The 25,827-nt window shown below is 44.8% G+C and overlaps 1 protein-coding gene across 3 annotated transcripts in view; it reads left to right on the top strand.

Moving 5' to 3' along the window:
* RCOR1 (REST corepressor 1) overlaps positions 1 to 21,285 on the top strand; it is a 135,028-nt gene extending 113,743 nt beyond the window's left edge. For all 3 annotated transcript variants that reach the window (XM_038406611.2, XM_038406610.2, XM_038406612.2), the window contains 5 exons: positions 5,014 to 5,208; positions 6,448 to 6,525; positions 7,300 to 7,357; positions 7,883 to 8,112; positions 14,606 to 21,285. In XM_038406611.2, the coding sequence (XP_038262539.1) occupies positions 5,014 to 5,208; positions 6,448 to 6,525; positions 7,300 to 7,357; positions 7,883 to 8,112; positions 14,606 to 14,647 (603 nt within the window). In that variant the 3' untranslated portion in view covers positions 14,648 to 21,285. The remainder of the gene's footprint in view (positions 1 to 5,013; positions 5,209 to 6,447; positions 6,526 to 7,299; positions 7,358 to 7,882; positions 8,113 to 14,605) is intronic.
* The last annotated feature ends 4,542 nt before the right edge of the window (positions 21,286 to 25,827 follow it).

Consider the following 25,827-nt stretch of genomic DNA (forward strand, 5'->3'; position numbering starts at 1 on the left):
AGGGCCTTGTAAATAGTTTGTTTATAGTAGTTGTTAAGTGTAGTTAGACGTTAGAGTCCTAGCTGGGACTTTGCCTGAGGCGGGGCATGCCCCGGTCTCCTGGGTTTAAGCCCTGCGCAGACAGTAACAGGCCTATGCCTTTAAGTGACCCCCATAGTAGCTGCCTCAAGTGCTTGGGAGGGATCACTCATGAAGGACAAGTGCCATATTTGTGAAAACTTTGGCCAGAAACTAAAAAGGAGCGGGATATTCATTTGCGGGCTCTCCTCACGGAGTCTACCCTTCACCCGGCTTCTGAGCCATCCCATCAATACTCACCTAGTGCCTTGGTATGCAGTGCACCCCAGCACTGGGCTTCACCCATCACCGCTTCCTGTCACCAGTGCCCAAAAAGAAAACTAGGATGGCTCCAGGCAAGAAAGACCAACCGGCCACTCCGGAGCTACGTGTGCGTGCCTCTCTGGTCAGGGCCCTTAGCCCCTTAAAACTTCCACCACAAACTCCTGGGAGCGGTATGGGACCCAACCTGGTGATGGCACAGATGCCTTCCCCAGCTCCCCCGGTGCTGAGAGAGCAGATGCCTCTGCCCATGGTGCCAACGCTGCAGGAAATAGCAAAGGCTCCCCATGAGGGCAAGCCAGCCCCTAAGAGCGCTCGGGGGCAGTAGAGCACCGCCAGTCCCCTGAGACAAGACAGTGCTCTCCACCTCCCCACCACAGATACCCAGAGTCACAGCCCAGATCCTCTGAGGCTCTCCCTCGGTCACCGGCACCACGTTCAAGGTCCCTGGTGTCTCGACGTGGAGAGCTTAGAGGGAGGCGCTGGTCTCCGTATTACTGGCACCATTCGCCCTCCTGCCGGTTGTCCTCTTGGCACAGATCTTGGTCACCTGCCCCATGGGAGCACTCCTCGTCACGTCTCCAGTCCTTCCAGCACTGGTCCCCTTGATACCAGCACCAATCTTCTCACACTGGGCATCGATCTCCGGCAGCAACGGCTGGCAGGCAGACTCAGGCATCAACGGCCTCACCGTGGTCACTGGAAAGGGATTCCTCTGGCATGGAAGGGCAGTTCAGGCCCTCGCACAGACTCCACTGGCACGATTGGGCACTTGAGGCAGTGTCGACATGGAGAGCGCTGCCTTGGCAGCACAGCCAGTGGCCAGTACAGTGGCCTTATTGGAGCACGTGGGGCACGCCAGTCATGGCAATGCCCCCTTTGCACCGCTCATTTGCTGCCACCTTGGAGCAACAGTTGTTGTCACTGAAGACACCAGGCTCGGTGCATGAAGGGTGCTTGGAGTTCAAGACAGAGGAGACTGCACCCACCCCTAAACCTTCTTCCCCTGCGGTGGACAATTCTCCGGGCCTCCCCCAGTGGCACAGTTGTCGTCGTCGTCCCCAGACGAGATGGTCGCGGGACCTTTGTGGGCCAGCTCACCAGACTATTTTAAAGAAAACCAGGCTCTGCTTCAATGGGTGGCCGAGAACTTGGGCCTAGAGGTGGAGGAGATGACCGAGCAGGCAGATATCTTGTTCAACATCCTCTCAGCCTCTACTCATGCCCGTGTCGCACTACCAGTGCATGATGGAGCCAGTCTACAATTTCTGGGTGGCGAACCATCAAGCCCTCCTAGGTAGATACAATTTTAACTTAAGGGACTCCCTCAATAAGTTCAAGGAGTCCCTCCCACAGGGTTTTCCCAAGAGTACAGCAGCCTGGTGGAGGGAGGGCACCACAGCGGCTAGGTGCTCCCTCCAAATGGAGTGGGATGTGGCTGACTTGGCAGCTAGGGTAGTCACGTCGGCAGTGGTTATGAGGCGCAGCTTCTCACTTCAGATTGCTGGTCTCTCACAAGAGATGCAGACCTCAATCCAGGACCTCCCATTCAATGGGAACAGTCTTTTTTTTTTTTTTTGAGCAGGTGGATGCGAGGCTGCGTGTGTTAAAGGACACTTTGGCCACCCTTTGCTTTCTGGGCATGCATACGCTTCAGTCTGCATGGAAGCAGTTCCCGCTGCCAAGGCCTTCGGGTCTGCAAGTAGAAGGGATAGGGACATACGTTTCAACCACCGTGGCCCTTCCTCCTCCCACTCACCTGCGCAGCCCGGCCCAGCAAAGCCTCCTGGGGGCCAGAAGCACTCATTTTGAGGGTGCCCTTGAGAGCGACGTCCGAGTCACTCCCAGGATTCACCCTGTTCTTTCCTCGACTGTTTTCATCCCTACTGTTCGGCCTGGTCGTGGGTCACCTCAGACCACTGAGTGCTGGACATACTGTCCAGCTACACCCTGAAGTTTTCAGCTACCTCTCCCTCCCACCCCTCTCTTTCCCGTCCCTCTTCAGGGACCCTTCTCATGAGCAGCTCCTCATTCAAGAGTTGAGAACCTCCTGAACCTAGGGGTGGTGGAGGAGGTCCCTCAGGACATGTGAATAAAGGGTTCTACTCTCGTTATTTCCTAATCCCAAAAGCAAAAGGGGGCCTCAGACCCATTCTGGATCTGTGATGCCTCAACAAGTCTCTCAAGAAGTTGAAGCTTCGCATGGTCTCCCTGGCCTCCATCATCCCCTCCCCGGATCCAGGAGACTGTACGCCACCCTCAACTTGAAGGACACATATTTCCATATTCCAAGGCCATAGACATTCCTCTGTTTCATAGTGGGTGGACACCATTTCCAATTCACGGCACTGCCCTTTGGTCTCTCATTGGCCCCAATAGTCTTCACAAAAGACCACAAAAGGCCAGTGGCCACTTTCCTGAGATGACAAGGGGTCCAGGTCTTCCTGTATCTCGACAATTGGCTCATCATGGGCAGGTCTCGGGAACAAATGCAGAGAAGCCTTGTTCTGGTGTATTCCATCTGCTGCAACCTGGGTCTGTTGGTAAATGAGAAAAAATCCACCTTAAGGCCAGTTCAACAAATAGAGTTCATTGGGACACTTCTTGACTCCACGTGAGCCAGAGCCTTCCTTCCGGAGGCGCATTTTCAGGCCATGTCGGACCTGATCTCCCATGTGAAGAACCACCCACTCAACATGGCTCCCACCTGCTGCGGTTGTTTGGCCACATGGCTGCCTGTACATACATGGTCAGTCATGACCTAGACCAGGTAGTCCAGGGTGCCGGATCACATCCTATCATCCCTAGATTGGTGGATGGGTTGGTGTTGCAGGGAGTTCCCTTTGCGGCCCTGTCCCTATCGCTGACCCTGGTCTCGGATGCTTCGGACCTGGGTTGGGGAGCCCACCAGGGCAAGCTCAGCATGCAAGGCCGCTGGCTGCAAGATGATCTGGCCCTCTATATCAACATCAGGGAGCTTAAAGCGATTTGCCTGGCCTTCTAGGCTTTCTTGCCCCACCTGAGGGGCAAGATGGTTCAGGTCCTCATGGACAAAACCACTGCAGAACCAAGTCATTGGCCCTTTGCCAAAAAGCTCTCCGCCTTTGGGTTTTTTGTGTGCAGCAGGCCATTCATCTGGTAGCCATGCATTTGCCTGGGACTAGGGACATGTTGCAGATTGCTTCAACAGGACCTTCTCATCTCACCACGAGTGGTCGCTCCATCCAGAGGCGGTCAGTATTATCTTCCAAAAGTGAGGGACTCACCAGATGGACTCGTTTGTGTCCCAGTTGAACAGGAAACGCCAGGCGTTCACTCTGGGGGATGGACAAGGGTTCCCTGTAAGACACTTTCCTGCTCCCGTGGTTGGAGACCCTGATGTACACCTTCCCGCCAGTGCCATTGATCCAAAGAGTCCTCCTGAAGGTCAAACCAGACAGGACGAAGGTTATCCTCATAGCCCGCGAGTGGCCTTGCCAACACTGGTTCGGCATACTGCTGGACCTTTCAATAGCCACCTTGCTGCGGCTGTGTCTCTGGCCAGACCTGCTGTCCGAGAACCACGGCAGTTTTTTGCAACCAAACCTGGCGGTGTTGCACTTTACAGCCTGGGGCAAGGGTGAGCAAATACAGGAATGCAATATTGGATCCTCTCCTGTCTCTTTTTTAGTTCTTGGTACTATTCCAGCCTCTATACAACAACTTTAATCTTAGGATGGAGGATTTTGTTTGGTGTGCAAGTTAACATATGATCTTTTTTGGAGGTGATATTAAAGAGATTCAAATGTCCTTTTTGAGGGGAGTATGAGGGGTAATCAAATGATTTTTCCATGTAATAAACTGCTGAAATGGCTAGAAAAATTGGTGTTTTGCTACAAGATATCTCTGATTATAGACACAGGTGGGGAAATATTTATAGCTTTTTTTGGGTCAAAATAGATCAGGTTGGTATCTAATTCTTCGTAGAATGTGAGGTTAATGTGTGTGAAACATATCCCCTTCCCCATGCTACCATCCTACTTTCTCCTCTTCCTCCTTCCCCAAAAAAGAGATCTTTCTAGTTTGAATTTCTCAAACAGGTAAAACTCTGTATCTTTCTAATGGAACTTGTTTGTTAGCACCGTTCTAAAATAAAGTGGGTAAAAATTCCTTAAAAATTATTGTTCTTAAGAATTACTTTGCAGTCGCATCAACCCTCATGTTCAATCTTAAATTGGGTTGCATTTGTTTTTTCCTTGTTTGGCACAACTCATATGTTGTGTTCACCCACCCTCACCCCATCAAATGGAATTTCCTTTTGGGAATGAATTAAACTAACACATTGAGGCCTGGCCGTGACATTTAACTGATGATTAGGCACTTGTACCAGAAATGGAAGCCAGCTAAAAAAGCAACAGAAATATCTGTATCTGGAAAGACACTATTGTTGTGTAGAAAAGATTGATGTGGCATCATTTATTTGTGATCACAGTGCCCCATAGCATGATGTTATCACACAAAGGATTTAATTCCTGTTACTTTGCAACTTGCTGTCTTCCACCAGAACGGAAGGATGAGATGTAATTTTCAAAGGCATCTCTGTGACTAAAGAGCCTAAACCCTGTTGACTTCAATCTCCTTGAGAGTCAGTCTTTCTTTTGAGAACAGAGTTTATGTAAAATGTCTGCCTCCCAGGTGCCGCCACCTGAGACAATGCCTCCGGTGAAGAAGGAGAAGCACAGTACACAGGCTAAAAACAGAGCAAAGAGGAAACCTCCCAAAGGAATGTTCCTTTCTCAAGAGGACGTGGAGGCCGTTTCTGCCAATGCCACTGCTGCTACCACTGTGCTCAGACAACTGGACATGGAATTGGTCTCAATCAAGCGACAGGTAAGAACCACTCCAAAGACAGCTCAGGAGTAGATTTGTCATCTGATATTTTAAAGGTGCTGCTGTCAGTCACCACATGGGTTGTTAAGGGGGATTTATAGCATGGCTGTTATAGCTTACAACAGGATGTGGCTTAATTAACAAGCTGCCAGCCTACCAAAGTGAATTAGCCCTGTACTGTTTAAATCTAGTTTTGTAGTTACAAAGCAGCAAGAAATGGTTCATTTTGATCCAAAGAGTTTGTCAGCCCTTTGTCTGCCTTTTAAACTGGTGTTGCTCATATTTTTGAACTTTAATTTTGCTTTGGGTGGTGTATCTTCCAGCAGTAACTGCTTTTGCATCTACCGTATTTAGCTTTCTTCACGTTTTTCTCATGTCACCTTTGGAATAGCCAGAGCCATTCTCCACTTCTGGCTATAGATCTCTTCTGTGGCATCTCCTACAGCCCTAATGCATCTCTTCAGTGTTGCGCCCTCCCCCCCCCCAAGCTGGCAAATATGATGGAGCTGAACTCTGCATTGGGCGCAAACACAATTCTTCACTCTGCGTCTGTGGAGCATGTGCGTCAGGGGAGATTGGTGGGGTTTTTGTTTAGTTTTTTAATTGGACCTTCACCTTTTGGAAGTTTTGGCATCAGCCCAAAGTGCAAAGCTGAGATTCTGCTGTGGTTTGACATGTGCTTTCTGCAGGCAGGCGCTGGGCAAGCTTCCCCACGTATTTCTGCACCACCAGTAGATCAGTCTTAAACTGATTAATGGTAAATGTTCTCTGTACATCTGAAAGCCAAGACAGACGTGCTAATGAATCGCTTCCTGGGTTTAGTCCTTTTTGCTATGTCCTAGATCTGAACGCTCCCTTAACTTCAGAATTTAGAGCTGGTTCAGGTCCATTTCAAACTACTATAGTCATTTTTAGCTTTGAATTACTATTGTTTGTTGTTGTTTTAATATAGTACCGACGGCCAACAGAGGATGGGGTCCCCTTGTGCTGGGCACTGTACAAACATAGAATAAGAAACAGACCCTGCTTTAAAGAGCTTACAGTGTAAATAGATTTAACAATCACCCCAGATGTTTCTTGTACTTGGGGTACAGATGAGAATCTCCTTTCATAAAAAGAGGATGCAGGGAGAGCTGCAAAGTCAAGTTGGTAGGGTGTTCATAAGGGCAGCTGGGACAGGATTTGTTGAACCATTTTTATCCTTGCTGAAAGTCACTGCTCCTCCCCCCCCCCCCCCAGATTCAAAATATCAAGCAGACAAACAGCGCTCTCAAAGAAAAACTTGAAGGTGGAATAGAACAATACAGACTTCCAGAGGTATGCCAGTTCACACACTGCTATGTATGCATCTCTTCTGCATTTCCCAATATCAAATCCTAATTCTTGCTTTAATGTCATAGCTGGCACTATGTAGATACAATCATTCTATCTACTGCCAGCTATCTAGAGACCAATCTAACAGTAATTGGTCTTTGTGGGAAGGGAGGGTGGAAGAGGGTACCAGCAGGCAACTTTCAATCTGTATTTGGCTGGTTGTAAAACTTCTCTCAAATGTAAACATTCAGATTGCTGATAATACTTCACAGTCACCATATTCGTTTGAGTGTTGTCGTAACACCCTTCTGAGAGCAGTAATTATTAGCCTATTCCACAGATTGTGGGACTGGCCAGAGAAGTTAATGGCCTGACTGACAGAACTGCTGATCACCCACAATTTCCATCAGAGTTAATGGGAGATCTGGGTACTTGGCACCTCTAATAATCAGGCTATAAGAAACTTGACTGAGATTACAGAGGGAGTTGGTGGGCAACGCCAATAAATAGAAAGAGGAGCTCCTCTAACTCGTAGTCCTGTACTCGGAGCATGGACTAAGCCCCACACTTCTGTGTCGTGTTAACAGTTAACTATGGAATCAATTTATTTGTCAGTTAACAATAAGGAATAATACAATATTTTAATAGGAAGAAAAATACCCTATTTGAAGGATCTAGCAATTAGTTCATTGCTGCATTCAGACAAGAATTACAAACTCAGATATGAGTGAAAGTCCATTGCTTAAGGAAATGAATTACTTTGTTTATGACACCTAGGTCGTTCAGAAATTTAATGCACGTTGGACCACAGAGGAGCAGCTTCTTGCTGTGCAAGGTATGAACTATAAATCTTTCCTACTTCAGCAGGTGATGTACAGTTGAACCCTATTGCACATCAAGGGATTTCTCCTTCAGTGGCTAATGGAAAATCTTGACATTACTGTATATTGTTGTCGAAGAAAGAGGGGTTAATACTCCTTCCCTTTTATGACGCATGGCATGCAGTGTTCATTTGGGCAAACAGATCACTCACCTGCTTCTAGACAGTGACACTCTTAGTGCAGTCACTGCCAGGCTGCTTGTACATGTAACTAACAGAGTTGGTGAGTTTAGCACTTCTGGTTTGGCTCATCCTACATGACTCCTTTTTATATACAACTCTGCCTCTCTCTGTCTCCGCTCCCAACTCTTCTGTTATCTGTCTTTCTCCCACTCCCAACTTTGTACCATCTTTCATGGTGGTGTAACCAGAGATGGGCCCAAGCCTTGGGGAAATTCAGCATTGGATCCTTGCATTGTGGCTCATGCCCATCTCTAGCTGCTGTCACTACTTATATAATTCTGCTTCTTCCATTTTCAGCAATCAGGAAGTATGGCAGAGATTTCCAGGCAATCTCTGATGTAATTGGAAATAAATCCGTGGTGCAAGTGAAACATTTTTTTGTAAGTTACCGGCGTCGTTTCAACATAGATGAAGTTCTACAGGAGTGGGAAGCAGAACATGGCAAAGAGGAGACAAATGGACCTAGTAACCAGAAGCCTGTAAAATCACCTGACAATTCCACTAAAATGTCAGAAGAGGAAAATGAGGTAAATCTGTGACTAAAGCGTTTGGGACTGTAAAATATTGGTTGCTTTTAGGTTCAAATATATAAATGAATTCCAAACTGTTAACAGCCATTTTTCACAGCTTTCAACCAACTTATTTTCTTGTGTGCATGTATATATATATATATATATGAAATAAAGTATTTAAGCAGATTTCTCCTGTGTATGCAGTTCCCAGTGACAATATTGGGAATTCCAAGTGTAACTTAAGGTGATAAGAGACCTCCTGATTTTAGGCTCTGACAATATCTATGACTGTCACTGGAACCCTCTCACCCTCTTTTCTTTCAGTAGCTCAGTTGGATGCTTTAACTGGACTTAAATTCCTCAGCTCTTAGTCTAGGGTTTGGTTTTTTGGACTCGGTGTAAATTTCTAAGACAGAAACCTTACTTTTGTGTGTGTTGTTTATATAGCCCTTTGGGCATACACAAAACAAAGTGGGATTGTGAAAACTGCTTGGTTTGGGCTCAATCCCAGAGCTGCTCCATGAGCAGGACTCCTGGTGACTTCATGGGGTTTCTGAGCAGACGGGTGCAATGGGACTGTTCTATCTGTCTCTTTCTTGATAATATTTCTCCACAGACTGTGCTTTTAAAGATAACCCAGGTACTTCACCGTTCTTAAATATATTTTATTTACAAGATTTAATATAATGATAGTTGTGCAATAGGAAAACCAAAACATGAACTGGACTTTGGGCTGTCTTTGACCTAGTCCTAATTCATACAAGAGAACTTTGTCCAGTAGTAAATTCTACCCTTTGGCTTGTCTACACTTAAAACTTAAACTGACTTAGCTACACTGATCAGATGTGTGAAACTCCATACTCTTGAGCACTGTTGCTATGCCAGCCTAGCCCCTGCTGTAGACACAATTAGGTCATGGAAGAATGCTTCCATCAATTAGCTACCATCACTCGGGGAGGTGGAGGTCCTTCAGCGATGGAAAAACCCCTTCCGCTGTAGGGTGCCTATGCTATGCCACTATAGTGCCTGTGGTGTAGACATGGTTTGAGATGCTTGCGCACATGACCTATGGCAGAATTTGGCTCCTGTTGAACTAAAGGTTTCTGTCACTGTCCTTGCTTATGTTGTTTCTCAGCTGTTCTTACCATGCTTGGTTAGCTCATGCAGCACGAGCCGTTAACTTTAGGTCCACAATTAACACCACTTCATTGCTGCATGAGTCCTACTGATATTTCAGGCCTCTTTTAAAGATGTCCTGGAGTGAATTAATTAATTGTCCCTAAATAAAAATATCCAGAGCTTGGCAAAGACCCTTTCTATAGGAAGGTGAATAATTAAATTACCACACACACACACACACACACACCCCTCTTCACCCCCCACCAGTACTTCTGTTGTTCCTTTGCTCCAGCTCTATAATGTGTTTTAAATATGTAGCCAGGAACTAGTTACCTGTTTGATGCCAGGTGTCTCTACACATCATGGATAAGGGGCTACTGTGTATTAGTCAGTGTTACTGATTGTTGAAAACACTCCCGCCCTTCCCCCCCCCCCCCAAACCCTAAGGCTTAGGAGTTATCCTGGCCTCTGATTAACCCTTGTTCCTAAATTAACTTTTTTAAAAGATGGAATCTCCCTTGAGACTGGAAGGGAATGGGTGGATACAGAAGGAGGTATTTACAGTGTGTAGCAACAACTAAAAGCTTGGGATCAGTTCCAGGAGTCACAAGGGCTCTGGAAGGCCAGCCTGGAGTTGGTGGCTATTACAGAGCAGGGTTGGATGGAGTGAGAGGAGGTGGGAGAGGCTAAGTGTCAGGAGAGTAGGGATATGAAAGCCAGGTGGAGCAGCTGCTGAGGAGGTGGGAGGGTTGGGTGGAGTAGGATACATTATACTTTTCTCCATTGAGAAGGTGGGAGTATTGTGCAGAGGTAGCTTGCAGCAGAGAGAGGATGGGTTGGGTACATCATCAGAGGCAGGAAGATGTGACTGGAAAGTGGATCCTGAGAGTAGCAGCAGGGCCTCTTTAAGCCCAGGGAGGAAGAGAGGAGGCAGAACGGAGAGGAACGACTGCCATACAGAGTTGGATTATTATTTATTTGCAGCTCAGTAAAGTAGTGCCAAGGATCCAGGGTCAGGCATTCCTAGGCATTGCACAGACCAGTGACCAGGAAGAACTTGGCAGTCTAGGTGACACAGGATGTGATAGGAGGATACAATGGACAAACTGGCTGGAGGGGTGGCAGAGTAAGGTAACAAAATAAACAGTTGAGCAGAAAATACACATCTTGGTTTGCTGCTTGCCTAATCAATGTCAGATGGGTTATGGTGCTGGTGAAGCCTTTTCTATAGAAGAGGTTCTGGCATGCTGCTCAAGTGGTGCTTCAGAACCAAGAGGTTTAAAACATGCCTGTCTCCTTTTGATTTAACATTTAATGCACAATGATGTGCCAATACTCGTAACTGGCCACAAACCAAGAACAAATTTAGTTAGGGTCATGCATCGTATTTTCTAAAATAAAAGGCATGTGATAAAGATGTATGTAAACCACGTGCCAACCTACGATCCACTCTCTTCCTACTCGTTTGTTGGGTATGTCTGCTGGAAGGAGGCAGAAGTGTTGACCTTATGGAGGGAGTTTTGAAAATAGACCAGTCCTTACTTTTTCCCCTACCTGCCAGTACAAGAGTGTGGGATGCAATGTTGTTGTTCCGTGAAATTAATGGCCCAAAATCTACCTGAACAATTGCTACTTCATGGAGCAGGTAGTCAACATATGGTGTTGGTTGCCTTCAGAGGAAACTAAATCCAGTCCTGCAGCTGAACTTCCAAAAGAGCCGGATCAGTTTGCTCCTATTTTGTATAGTTTTATGAGCTAAGAGAGGTTAGTTCTGTATAGGGCAGGAAGGAGATTGTGCCCTCCCTCCTGTATAGCAGTGCACCATTGGGGCAGGCCCAGTCCTGGGGTTCTCAGCACTTTGCCTCTGTGGCTCTGCTGGTCTCGCTGATTTGGTCTACAGGATCAGTCTGATAGTGCATACGAGAATGCTAGCTGGCCCGGCATAGGACCCCATTGATTTCCTCCACTCTCTACCTCAGCCATACCCTCATCTGTGGCTTTTCTCTGCTCCTGCCCAGTAATTGCACCCAAAACCCCTATCCAAGTTCTGGTTCTTCAACTGATTGTTCCTATGTATAGTGCCCGTCAGGTCGCACATGCTCCCAGGATCGGAGATTTTTCCCTAGCTGTGTCAGTGTGGTCCACACATATGCCCCTGCTCGCCTCATGTTCTGCACTAAGGGAATAGAGAGGGCTGGTGGACTACTATCATCTCAGTTCCTGCTTACTGCTCATTGCCTAGGATGTGCAAGTGTCTAACAATGCATAGAAAGAGTGCCCCAGGTTAATAGTCTCTCACTTCCCAACCATTGCCACCGTTGGTGTTTTTAATGGAAACTTTGAGAGCCATGCATCACTGTGGGGGTGGGGGGTGGTTTTGTTTTTGTTTCCCTTCCCCCTCCCTTTGGAGACCAACTTTCCCACTCCCTATTTACTGGGACAGAAATCATGACAGACTGAAGGTACTAGAAATCATCTCCTTGAGTACACAATCCAGTTCTCTTCCCTCCCTTCCCCCATCCCCTTCTCTTTCAGGGATCCCTCAAAAGACAATTCTTCAGCAGGAGGCAGAGTTGCTCCTTCAACTGGGAGTGCTAGAACTAGTATCTCCCAACAGCATGGGGAAAGGAGTTCTACTTGAGGTACTATCTCATCCCCAAGAAGACAGGGTGATGAAGACCCATTCTGGACTCTAAGGAACTGAACAAGTTCATCCATCACCTAAAGTTCAGAACGGAGTTATCAGACAACGTGGCAGCAGTCTCCTATGTCAACAAGCAGGGAGGAGCGTGCTCCTCCCAGCTTTGTGTGGAGGCCATTGCCCTTTGGAACTGGTGCATTCCCAGGTGGATTATCTTGGTCACTGCACACCTGGCAGAGATCTACAATGCCTAGCAGATTCTCTGAGCGGACATTTCTCTACAGAACACAAGTGGGAGCTGCTGCGCTCCCCTGTCTGGGAGGTGTTTTGAATGTGGAGTGTCTCATCCACAAATCTCTGCATCCCATGTGAACAAGGCCAAAGACTTGTGCTTCAGAGGGAGTTGTAGCACAGGCTGTCTGGGTGATGCAATGGTCAGGGCCCTGAGATCAACACACACAGATTTCCCTCTTAATTCGGGTGTTGAAGACGATCGAACGAGACAAGGTGCAAGCCATCCTCCTAGCACTGGGTTGGGCCTGACAATTCCGGTACTCCATGCTTTTCAGCTGTCCATCCAATCTCCTTTCTGTCTTCCCCTGATGTGTCAATTATTAACCCAGGATGAAGGATAGACTTGCCACCCCAACCCAGCCATGTTTCACCTGAGGGCATGGTATTTGGTTGGATGTCACAGTTAGAAAAGGCTGACGTCCATGCTGTCCTGTGCAGCAGTAGATAGGACACTACCAGGAAAGGTTACAAAGCAAAATGGGAAAGACTGAAATTGTGATATAACAGACAAGGAACTACGCCCTTACAGGCAGAGATTCCGGGCATACTGGACTAACTTTTGTCCAGGACTGCTGTTAGCTTTCCCAGGGTAAAACTGGCAGCCATCAATGCCCTTCATCCATTGGCAGACACCTACCCTTTATTTTTCCCACCCAGTCACCACCAGCTTTCTGGAGGGTATGATTCAAGTCTTCACTTCACTTCACTTCACTCCAGAGGCTAGACTTGTACCAGCCTGGGACTTGGGCCTTGTTTTATCAACCCTTACTAAATTATCACTTGAGCCCCTGGGATCCAGCTCCTTGCTACCCCTTTCTATGAAGGTAGCATTTTTGGTCATGATGATGGCCAGAAGAGTCGGGAGCTAAGTGCACTTATGGCTGACCACCTCCCTCCTCTGTTCCCATCCCACAGTTTTGCACTGGGACAAGGTATATATGGGACTACATCTGAAGTTCATCGCTAAGATAGTGTTGGACTTTCATATCAACCAAAGCAACCATCTACCTGTGTTTTACCTGAAACCTTAATCCAGCAGGGAAGAGGTGGTATGACACTCCACTGGATGTGCATAGGGCTTTTACGCCTTATCTGCAAAGAATAAAATCTTTTCAAAAGTCTCCTAGACCTTTCCAGACTACTGTACCCCTTTCAGGAGTCTGATTTGTCTTACGTACCCCAAGTTTCACTTAAAAACTACTTGCTTACAAAATCAGACATACAAATACAAAAGAGTCACAGCACACTATTACTGAAAATCTGCTTACTTTCTCGTTTTGTCTGTATGAAATTTTAGTTTGTACGGACTTCACTCGTGCTTTTTATGTAGCCTGTTGTAAAACTAGGCAAATATCTAGATGAGCTGAGAACCACTGTCCTAGACTCTATCATTTGCAGGGTGTGTGAAAGGAGAGGTCATTTCCTCCCAGACACTAAACAGATCTCAGGGAGCATCCTTCTCTGCTACGAGATGAACGTTTCCTCAAAGGCAGCGTATCAGTGTGCACTCAACTAGAGCTCAGGCAGCATCGATAGCTTCCATTAGCGATGGCCCTTTTACTGACAACAGCAGACAGCAACTTGGAGTTCTGTTCACGAACTCCACTTCTAGGCATTATGCATTGGTGTAAGCAACTGCTTCTCTAGGTTAGGGGAGTTCTGCAGTCTATTGTGTCATAAGGTTCCAGGTACCCATCTTCTTTAAAGAGATGTAGCTTGTGAAGCACCTGAAGTGCACTACACACGGTGACGATCCCTCACAGAAGGATGGGTTGCTCGCCTTGTAGTAACCTGAGTTCTTAAAGGCGTGTTTATGTGGCCCTGTGTGTAGGAGGGTGGATAGTGCTCTTTGTCTCTGCCTGGTTTTCCCTTACTGTGAACTGCCAGTAGAGAAGAAACAAAATGGCAGCCTCCTTTGTTCTCTTGGTGCAGAGCACGAGGAGAGCAGGGGCACATACACGGACCAGACAAATATTGCTAAGGAAAAATTTTGTTTCTGAGGCACATGGAGCATGTGTGCAACACATCTGAGGGGACAGGTTTCAGAGTAGCAGCCGTGTTAGTCTGTATCCACAAAAAGAAAAGGAGGACTTGTGGCACCTTAGTCTTTAAGGTGCCACAAGTTCTACATCTAAGGTGAGTAACCCATCCTTCCTTGGTTTTCCCTGGAATTGTTTTTTCATGGCAAACAGTCCCTTTACGCTTCCTGTGAAATCACTGACAATAGAGTGGCCTTAGTGCTGAGTTTAGCTTTATTTATTGACAATCAATAAGTCCTGTTTCATCTCGGAGCAGAGGATGCTGCTTGCTGTATGTCCGAGTTGTCGGTCTGTCTTTGGTTTCAGTATCTTACACTTCGAGAAAAGTTTGTGTGTGTGTGTGTGTGTGTGTGTGTGTGTGTGTGTGTGTGTGTGTGTGTACAGTTAAACAAATGTCTCTTCTTTTTCCCTCTAGGCTACTTCTGTTCTTGATGTCAGATATGCATCTGCTTCATGAGAAGCTCGTGTAGCCTAGAACAATTTGTGTTTGACTACTGTGTTTTCCAGGATATCAGGTATTAGCAAACCTCAGACAGCCATCTGCATCGTATCTATGTGGACAAGCAGCTATTACCAAAAAAAGGCAAACGCTTCCAGTCCTGTGCTACATCTGCCTTAATTTTTCCTCATTCCTCCATACTGCCTCGACTTTCTTTCAAAAGCTCCCAGATAGCGCTCCATTTCATCAATGTCCTGCTTAAGCACAGGGACTTCTAGAACCAGTTACACCTGTGGGTAAAATCTGGCAAGTCTGCACAGCAAGGAACTCCGGTGTTAGCAGCCCCACACTAACGCTACACAGTAGGAGCTCTTATAATACTTGGTCCTCTCCATAGGGTATAAGTACGTATTGCTGCATGACCTTGTGATCTCTGCTTCCTGTATAAAGTAATTATTATTCTTACAATGACACTATTATTAGTGAGCTTTCTATAAAGGAGAGGCTTATGCACATGCCAATGGCATCATACTTACTCTGCAATTACAGGGCATGTTAGCAAGCGTTCTTAAATAATGCAAAGTGATGTGAAAGGTTATTCCTAAGGTTGGGGTCTGTCTACAGTTGTAACTCATTACACTTCTGGTTTGTGCAATGCTTTCTTTCCGCTGTATTTGTACATGTTCTTGCTTCATAGAAAGCTCACTAACTGATTGAGCGTTTTATTCCTGGATATTTTTAATGGCTTTTATTTAGTGTAAAAGGGAATACATAACCTGAAATCTGTCAGATACAATATATAACCCATGGCATTCGGCATTCACATTGTAACTTTTTAAGTGAGTGCCACGCAACTTCCTTTTTCCTGACTCTCCGTGGGATTAAGTCAAAACAACTTTAGCTGGTGCTTCTCACTTTTTTTTTCCCCCCTTAAATTAGGCTACTATACAGTCACTTTATTTCAGTGTCATTGTCGTCCTCTTGAGAGCACTGAGGTTGCCAAAGCCACCAAATTGCTCATCTCAGTGGAAGGTTGGGGAAGTGTTGACGTGAAAGTGCAACCCTAAAATGTAGATTTCAGTCTTAGAGGAGACCTTGTGTGGAGGAGGACAAGGACCATCTTGTTGACCTCACTCAGTCCTGTATTGTTCCCCCTTTGCCACTCTGATCCCCTTTCTCAATACTGTACAGGACCTGGAAGTGATCTGATTGATCTAGTGCAATGCTTCTGAACAACTGGTCCATGGACTGGTGCTGGCCCGTGGCATCCTCCTTGCTGGTCCTGAGATTTCTCTGACGCAGTTTAGGAAGGTAGCAAGCTGGTGCCTGGTATCAAAAAGGTTGAGAAACAACTAATCTAGATTACCAAGAATAATGCCCTGGGAAGATACAACTGGTTTCCCTGTATCATTGCAAATTTGACCCACTTTGGTTTTGGAAGCAATTTCAGTCCCTCTAAAGCAGAAGTTTTCAAGCTTTGGTACTTGTACCACTATTGGTATATACGCTTGATGTGCCATCCATTCACTTAAGGTTTGGTTTGGTTTTGTTTAAGATGATGATATGTGAACCAGTGAAGTTCTGAAGCTGCTGCTCTAAAGCACGCATCACTTTCGTTTTCAGAACTAAAATATGCAATTAAAAGGGGAAGAGGCTCACCCCAAAATTTGCCTTAGCTCCCCTGTAGCTACCCCTCCCAGCGCAAAGATGAAACCTTACACAGATACTTCTGTTGCTGGTAGCAGCCCTGCCTTCAGAGCTGGACTCCCGGCCAGCAGCCACTGCTCTCCAGCCATCCAGCTCTGAGGGCAGCACTGCTGCCAGCAACAGCACAGAAATAAGCGTAGGCAGGAATTTGGGGTGCCTGAGAGCAGCCTTGGGCTGTGTTCCCCCCCGCGGGGGTGAGCTGCCCAGGGCAGGTGGTGGATCCAGGACTCCCCGGAGCCTGGACTGACCCGTTCCAGCCCGGGCTCCTGGGGCCCCCTCGCACTCACTGCTCCCCAAAGGCTCTGTTGGCCCCGGAGCTGAGTCCCCCTGCCTGGGCGGCTCTTACAGGCTATGAGCAATCAAAAGGCAGTGGGGAGCTGAGGAGCAGCTGCAGCCCTGGGGCCTTGAGCAGCAGCAAGAGATGTGGGAGAGGTGTGACCCCCCCACACCGTGACACCAGCCAGCACAGCAGCTGCCCCGCATTGCCCAGCTCAGGCTTCCAGCTTGGCCAGTGGGTGGGGCTTTGTGGGGAAGAGGTGGGGCCAGCATTTAACTGAGGAGGAGCAGGTAGTGGGGACATGTGGTGAGGGGGGCATAGCCCCCCAATTTTCTGTCTACCCCGCCTCAGTGCTCTCCCCCCGCCCCCCGAGAAGAGGTTGGTGCGGTGTGAACAGCCACATTGCAAAGCCATACCTGAGTTACTGTGGCCTAGCTGATGCTCTTCTCCCCCATGGGTCACTAGGGCTTCTGGGGGCATATCCCACAGCTACTTACGCTGCAGTAAGCTGAGCTGCTGTATGATTCTTTCCCACTGAATTATGGGAAAACTTATCTGTCCTCCTGGGCACCCAGGAGAATTGTGGGAAGGCACTGGAGGACTATCAGCACATGACTGGTTAGCCTCTATCCCAGGGGTGGGCAAACTTTTTGGCCTGAGGGCCACATCAGGTTTTGGATATTGTATGGAGGGCCAGTTAGGGGAGGCTGTGCCCCTGCCCCCTATCTGCCCCCCCTTTGCTTCTTGTCCCCTGATGGCCCCTCCCCGGGACTTCTGCCCCATCCAGCCCCCCCTTGTTTTCTGATGGGGCCCCCCCCAGGATCCCTGCCCCATCCACGCCTCCCCCTCCCCCCGCTCCCTGTCCCCTGATTGATTGCCCCTGGAACCCCTGCCCCTCACTGCCCCATCCAATCCCCCCCCTTCCTGACTGCCCACCCAGGACCCCTGACCACCACCCCAAACTCCCCTGCCCTCTATCCAACCTCCCTGCCCCCTTACCAAAAAGCACAGAGCACTGGAGGCTGGCTGCCCAGAGTGTGGCGCTGGTGTAGTGTAGTAAATTGCTCTCCGTAACTGCTACCAGTAGCACATTCCTACACGGAGCAGTTTAATACACTGCACCGGCAGCATGGCGCACTGAGGCTGCAGGGAAGGGGGAACAGTGGGGGAGGATCCGGGGGCAACCCTCCTGGGCATGAGGGTGCCACGGGCCGTAGTTTGCCCACTTCTGCTCTATCCTAGTTGCAGAGTCCTAGCGACACCCAGGCGTGAATACAGCACCAGCGAGGACACCCGTGCACTTGGGAATGGCTTTGTGGTATGGCTGCTCACTCTCGGATCAAGCTAACTTGGGTGCTGATCATCTAAGTTACCAGGTGAAAGTTGCACCTGTGCTCTAACCTTTAGCCAGACCAGCTTGCCTGGGATTAAAGCACCACTAAATTCAGATGAGAGTTTTGTTTGTGGGTGACAGTGGGGTTGGGGACAATACAAAAGCCCAAGTTACTCTGCGGTGGAGCCATATCCTGGATGAGTGTACGGAAAGCCTGGAACCAAAACTCTGACAGGTGTGAACTGCCTCATTCCTCTCAGCGAGTGTTAACTCAAATGCCCAGTAATTTTTGTTCCTTATCAAGGTCTCATGTAAACCAAGTTATACCAGTTTAAAAATCACACCTTTATTTAAACTGGTGCAAAAGGCTTTGTGAGCACCCCCTGATTTCTGTTTAAATCGGCTTATTTTGGTTTGTCTTAAATCAATTAGAAATAGGTTTAAACTAAACAAAAATAAGAGCTTTCTGCACTGGTATAATTAAACAGGTTTTAAAAAAAAACAAAACTAAAATTAAACCAGTGCAACTCTCTTACGTAGACCAGGCCTAAGAAGGAGGATGGGTGAGAAGATTTCTTGGTTTTGGTGTATTTGGAAGAGTGCCACCACTTTTGATTTCGGTGGGGTGAGGGGAGGGAAGTCATCAAGGAGATCCAGGGGAGTGCACGATTGCATTTTGAACATCTGTGCAATCTACTGTAAGCGGCTTGATTTTTGGCAGCTCATGTAAGCTGAGCTTTTCCTGTGATTAGAGGTCTGAAGAGTGCTGCCATCTCCCCTCCCAGTTTGACCCCTTTGACTCCTTAAAGTAACACCACTTTTTGACAGCACGGTGGTGGTGTTTTATGCAGACTTGTAGCTCTGTCAGTGGACCTGCAAAAGTTGGGAATAATGGGAAGTCCTCTTTTGTAAAACTTGGAAAATAGCTGATTGCCATTGTGAATTACAACTGCAAATTTGCAAACTGTGCCATGCATTCAACCACAGTCTATGGTGTAAAGGATCTAGGCACTCAGGCCTAGCCTACACTAGAAAGGGTTTGCATATAGCTATACTAGCAAATCCTCCCAGTGTAGACGCAGCTTATACTGGCAAAAGCACATTTTTACTGGTATAGCTTCATACCAAACAAAATAAACTATTCTGGCAAAAGCACTTTTATGCTGTTATAACTGTGTCATCACTGGGCCATTTGCCTATATAAAAATGTCATTAAAAAAAATCACGCCCCTAACCGATGATGTTATACCGACAAACGTTTGTAGTATAGACCTTGCCCAAATGTCTCCTGTAGAACTGGTCTTGCGTGATCACCTCCCACTTCCCACCAAGTCTGGCAAACCTAGGATCAGAAAAGTTTTATTTTGGCTTCTCCCCAGTGGAAAATAGTATGTATAATTCATTTGATATCAGGAAGAAGAAAGTTGTCTAATTTTTTTTTGGAGGACTGCTATCTTATTGTAGTCTTATACTTACAGTATAGCCCTGTGTTTTTAACTTTGTTATGTTTCATTATTCTCTTACCTATTATGTTTTTAAATGCAAGAAATCATTTTAGCTCTGAAAGTTTAAATGGTTTGGTCTTGTTTTATATGAAGACCTTTTCTTTTCTTTTTTTTAAATGGATCAAGCATTAGATACATCAACTGATTGCATTCTGATTAGAAGGGTCCACAAAGATTACTGCATAAGATGTAATATTCACTTAAATTTTGTTTTCTTAAACTATCAATGTGAATGTTATAATTATATATATTTTGTGGAATATGGGAATTTACTTCTCCTAAGTATAAGTTATTGTGCAAAAATATGATATCGTTAAAGCAAATGATAGTTTAACTTTTAGTTTTAGAAATCTTAAAGATATAAAAGTGTATTACATATGCATAAACAAATTACATTTGTTCTATTTAATTTTTATGTAGCTGTGTAAAGTGCTAGGTAACTTTTTTCACTTATCCATTAAAACACCTTGTTACTTGAATATTGTGTTTAACTGGTCTGAAACACAGTGATCAATTTTTGTAATATAATCTTTATAACCAAGGGAAAAAATACATGCCTCAGTTGTGCTTAACAGTATAGCAAAAATGTACAATCAGACACTTAAGTCCATAGTAGCCATAACCGGTAATGCAGTCACAACATTTGTGTCTTCATATATTTAATACCAGTGGGGATAACAACTGATTCTTAATGTTTTTTTTTACAAATTTGCAACCAGGAAGACCCCTGGATTCTGAATAAAAAGCATCATTTTTTAAAAAGCTAATACAAGAATGAAACTTTTTTTCTTAAAGTGATGTCCCGACAAACGTTTTTCTTTCCAGGACAAACGCATCTGAAACATTGCTTACTAAAATATGATCATTGTCACTTTAAATTTAAACTTAACCCATTTTAGTTTTTGCCTCCTCCCCCCAAAATTTCCAATATACTGTTGGTATTCATGCACACCAAATATGAGCCAAACTGTGCATTACGCTAACTTGATCACTGGATTTGTGAGCTTAAGGACTTTGGAAAACTTCAGATCAATGAACTGCAAAAATGTCACGAAATGTGGCTTTTCTGATATATGTTTAAGTCTGTATAGAACATCTCATAGCCCATTTAAAATTGAGTGGCCTAATAGTCACTTTTTTAAAAAAAATTGCATTTTTATTAGCTCCAGCTTGCCTTTAGCAAGTCAAAATCTAGTGATCGTGTGCAATGCCCTGAAGCAAATACACTTTCTGCCACTCCCTGGATTAATGCAGCTTTTTCTGTGGATAGTAAAGCACAATTGCAGTGAAAGTTACCATTCAAAAGATGGAAGGTCAGTATAGTCTATGCATGTTGTATAATAATGAGTGTTTACATTCATATTCTCCTAAAAATTAAATTTATACTGGAGTGTATAGTATTCCATTATGTAGATTTTATCAATTTTGTTAACTGCTTATAGATGACTTAAAAGAATTTTTCAAAATTTTAAAAGATGTATAAGGTTAAGTTTGCAAATATAATGGAAATGCTGTATAGCTTTGGAAGTGATCAAATACTCGTTGGGGTTTTGAAGAAAGTATGTTGTAATAATGCTGTTGTAAGTAATATTTTAATGTCTTTTTTGCCTGTTTTCTATTATTCAGCACACTTACTGTGATGAATGTTCATAGCATTATAAAATTGCTTAACCACTGAAAAGCAGCATTGGTTTTTGAATTATCATTTTACTGTAAGAGTAATTATAATGGGGTTTGAAAATTCCTTTGTGAAATTCTACACAAATCATTTTTCTATGATTTCCAATGTTTGCTGACATCAAATAAAATTTTTCAAGCCATTGATGTAATAAAATATGGAGTAACAGATGTTATTGCTGCAAAACGGCAGCCTGGAATGTGTGGGGGTGGGTGCTCAGAGACCTCACTTGTCAACACCTGTAGTCTGGTTGGATAGTCACAAATTCTACGATTACACTTATATAATAATATGCATGCACAGGCCTATTTTGTGACATTGGAGCACAATTCAACTCCCCGTCAGCTCAATGGGAGTCTTTCCATGGATTTTAATGGGAGCTGAATTGGGCCCTGAGCACTCCAAATCTACATAAGGGGATGAGAAATGGGGAGGTGCATTGCACCAGTTACAGTGACCGGAGATGTTTGGCATGCAGGGGAGACAGCAGTTTCTGGCAGCAGTTCTGGGGAGACTGCACCTCCATTTTTTTGGAGATGTGGCATGTTCCTTCTCTTCCCTCTTGACCATGCTCCTGCTACTTACCTCCACGCAACCCTTGCATGTGTGTTGCCATGGATCATCTGACAATGCTAACCCTTGCCACAACTGGCATTCAAGATGCACACGAGTCAATAACCTGGCTGTCCCTTGGGGGAGCCCCAAACATTCACCTGAGGCAGCCAAAATCTGGCCCATGGTATATAAATGTGGGACATTCCCCAGCGTATTCAGCATTAAACTGGATGTTTGGAAGATGCAACATGTTCCAAATGTTCTGTGACCTGTACAGACAAAGGACAAGCATGTTGGACGTGCATTTTAGCAAGATAACATTTTCTTACACAATTGTGAACAAAAATAAAAACCAATTTCAGTGTGAAAATACATATAGTTAGTTAGTTAACCTGTGTCACTGAAAGCCAATAGGAACGACTGCACTAACTCGTCACTGCTGACTGAGTCGCTATAAATAGCGGTTGAAGAAGAATCTTTGGACTGATTTTTTCAAAATGCAGAGAGAGGCAATTATTTCCCAATTTTGGGGGGGAAAAGGACCATGCAAAGGAGGGGGATTCACAGTGGAAACAGAGCAAAACACTAATAAACTGGAGAAAGCTTGCACTGTATATTACAGGGCAATTAGAGCTTATTTCCTACAGTTCTGGGTATCTGTATGGGATAAATGACCAGGAACTTGTTGGCTGGCTGCATACATTAAACCCAGCATAATTAATGATAAAAAGCAAAATGCTGTGTTTGCTTCCTGTGCACGTCTGCAGAGGGGAAATTAGTTTTGCCCCTTTTCCTGCTTTACGATGTCTAAAGAGAGCCTGCTAGTGTTAAGTTATATAAATGGACAGCGTTTTAAAAGGAACCTAAATGTTATCTTACTGATTTTTAAAATCTGCCTGATCTTGAAGATGGTGGGAAATATACTTCATGTGCTTTCAAAGGTAAAAGAAATGGGGAATTCATAGAAGCAAAACTTGGCTTTTGATGAATAAAGTCAATGTCAACATTTTTACACAGTACTTTGAGTGTATAAAATGCAAAGAAAAGCTGCATAGTGCGATGGATAGGGTACTATACTAGGGCTAAGGACTGCAGCTTCTTTCTCCTGCTCTGCCCCTGACTTATGAATGATCACAGAGCAGTCACTTACCTTCTTGGTGCCGTAGTTTCTCCACGTGCAGAACGGTGGTGGTAATGCTTACCTGCTGTTTGTAAAACACAGAGACTTGTAGAGGAAAAGTGCTGTATGTGTGTGTGACATATTTGCATATTGTCAGTATAAAATGCATCGCATATACTTGATTGATAAAGAGGAGCAGATTGGTCTTCCTGTCTGGAAGTGGATTTAGTATTCCAAACTGCCTATTTCCCTACATACAATAGAACCTCAGAGTTATGAACCCACCGGTCAACCACACCCCTCATTTGGAACCAGAAGTATGCAATCAAGCAGCAGCAGAGACCAAAAGGCAAAGCAAATACTGTATAGTGCTGTGTTTAAACATAAACTACTAAAAAGAAAAAGGGAAAGTTTAAAAAAACAATTGACAAGGTAAGGAAGCCGTTTCTGTGCTTGTTTCGTTTAAATTAAGATGGTTAAAAGCCGCATTTTTTCTGTATAGTAAAGTTTCAAAGCTGTATTAAGTCAATGTTCAGTTGTAAACTTTTGAAAGAACAACCATAACGTTTTGTTCAGAGTTATGAACATTTCAGAGTTACGAACAGCCTCCATTCCCCAGGTGTTGGTAACTCAGAGATTCTACTGTAGCTTTTATTGATCTAGTCTCACTAAGACTTGAGAATTGTTGAGACACAAACTAGTGTTGGCTTAGCTAACTTGGTTTGAATAGTATACCTAATCTTGAAGCTGGTGCAGGTTTGCATGTATGCAAAGGTTCAGTTTAAAAAATCACGCACATACATCCCCCTTGCAGATGTGGAAAGGACTGAATGGAAGCTGGAGAATGAAACTGAAGTGAAAAATATTGCAGCACTGAGAGTGTTAGAATCACTTTGCAGGATTTCATGTAGGAGCTGGAGTAGAGACTGGAAATATTGACTCCATTAGTGTTTGCTAGCTTGCTGTTTAGGCCTTATCAACCTCACCACCCAAATGTTAACTTATTGTCAAAACAGTCAGCTTATTGCAATGAAATACTCCAGTTTCCATGCGTAAAGTGGTCAAATTCTCTCTCATGTAAAAGGGATGTGTAATGTATTACTGCTTGTCTAACTAGTCCCATTATGTAGCGCTATGTGTTGGGGTGGGTCAAGAGCAAAGAAACCCATCATCGCATTTGCCTGCAAGTCTACTGCCCTCATACACCTGAGAACAGTCTCCATCACTGCTGTATAAGCTGATACTATCAGCATTATTAACCGTAAACAGCCTGAACCACAAACCTAAGACTTCTGCCGGCCTGACTCTCACTGTGGTGCTGTACCGCTGGTTCCCCTCAAGGTCTGATCAGCCCCTAAATCTTTCGTCTAGAACTGAACCAGAAAGCCGTCAAATAGTTTTATGCCACCATGGGCAAGCTGTGGAGGGGGCCATTCACTTTGGTATTTTGGTGAGGGCGGTGGGATATTTTTATATGAAAAAAAAAAAAACCACCTCTCATCTAATATAGAAGAGGGTTGTTGGAGGATTCCATTACCTTCAGTAATTACTTGATGCTGAGCTTTCCTAATTGACATGCAATGGGTCCTGTGGACTTGATTGCCTCGATCATTAATCTTTCTCTCTTGGAGCTGAATTGCTCAATCTACTTTTCATTAGGAAGGGTTGTTAACTCTCCCCTGACACAAATCAAGGAGCTAAAGATGGGACCAAATTCTGCTCTGAGCTGTATCTGCTCCGAGCCGTACCAGTGCAAGTCTGGAGTATGTCTGGAAACTTCTGGAGTTCCAAGGTGCCCTAGTCCCACATTGCATGCTGAAATCTGTACTTAAGTGTATAAAACAGCCATGTTTGGCAGATAAATGCTCATCAACATGTGAGTGTAGCAACTGAATATTTTGTAAGGGTGCCCATGTTTGGAAATTGGGCCCAGTACTTTCCTTTCTCCGTAGTCCTATATTTTAGTTGCCTGGAAGTGAATCATGTCAGAAAAATGTATATTTCACTAATACAGTAAATCTGGTCCAACCTTTCATGGATCATTCTCAAGTCTACCCAACATTAACAAGCTGGTTCAATTTTTTTCTCACCCAAATGTTCCCTTGGTACTGTCATCAGCCCTTGCAAAAACAAAGAAAACTACTTTGCTTAGGTGTATGTTTGCGCCCCTTTTATGGTCTCTTCCTGCAAACACTTGAGCAATCAAGTTTTACTGGAATAAATGTTCATAGAAAGTGAATGTAAGCTTCTCAAATGCCCCTAATAAAACAGATTATTTTTTCTTTTGGAGTTGCAGTATCTGTAGTTTTTCCGTGCTTGAAGTTAGGTTATCAGTTCTTCTCTATTTGGAACAAAAATGCCACATTACTTATGTGACTAATCATAACTAAGCAATACAGCTTTGCTTTCAAATAGCAAACCAGAAACAAGGGAATTTAAGGGGTTGGTAGAACTCCTTGAATAACTTGAGCAAAGTGTAACCTAGTCACGGCCATTCCATAAAGGGAGCATAAACTAGGCCAGTAACCCTCAGATTGCAGCTTTTGTGCCACAAGTAGCTCTTTAATGCGTCTCCTGTGGGTCTTTGCAGTACATGATGATATTAAAACACTGTATGACTTAATTATTAACCAATCCATTTTAATTAGCCAATAACCAATATTACTATGTTGTTAACAAATTATCAACTTGCACTATGTTGTTAATTTGTTGTGAGAATAATATATAAACTAAATATTTCCCATCATACTGTTTTAAATATGAATATATAGTACTATAATAAATGAAACAATGAATTCACACCGCTGTGGCTCTTTTGGATAATGTTGATTGCTAATTTGGCTCTTGAACCAGAGGTCTGAGAATCACTGAACTAGTCAGTTCTATTTCATGATGAGCTACTCATTCAGCTGTAAGCATTGTAGGGTAAGCTTCCGCTCCCGTGCCTGCTGGATTCCGATGCATTTTATATTGCACATGCAGGAAAACCTCAGAGTTATGAACACCTTGGGAATGGAGGTTGT

The sequence above is a fragment of the Dermochelys coriacea genome, chromosome 6 (assembly GCF_009764565.3).
Source record: "Dermochelys coriacea isolate rDerCor1 chromosome 6, rDerCor1.pri.v4, whole genome shotgun sequence".
Taxonomy (NCBI): Eukaryota; Metazoa; Chordata; order Testudines; family Dermochelyidae; genus Dermochelys; species Dermochelys coriacea.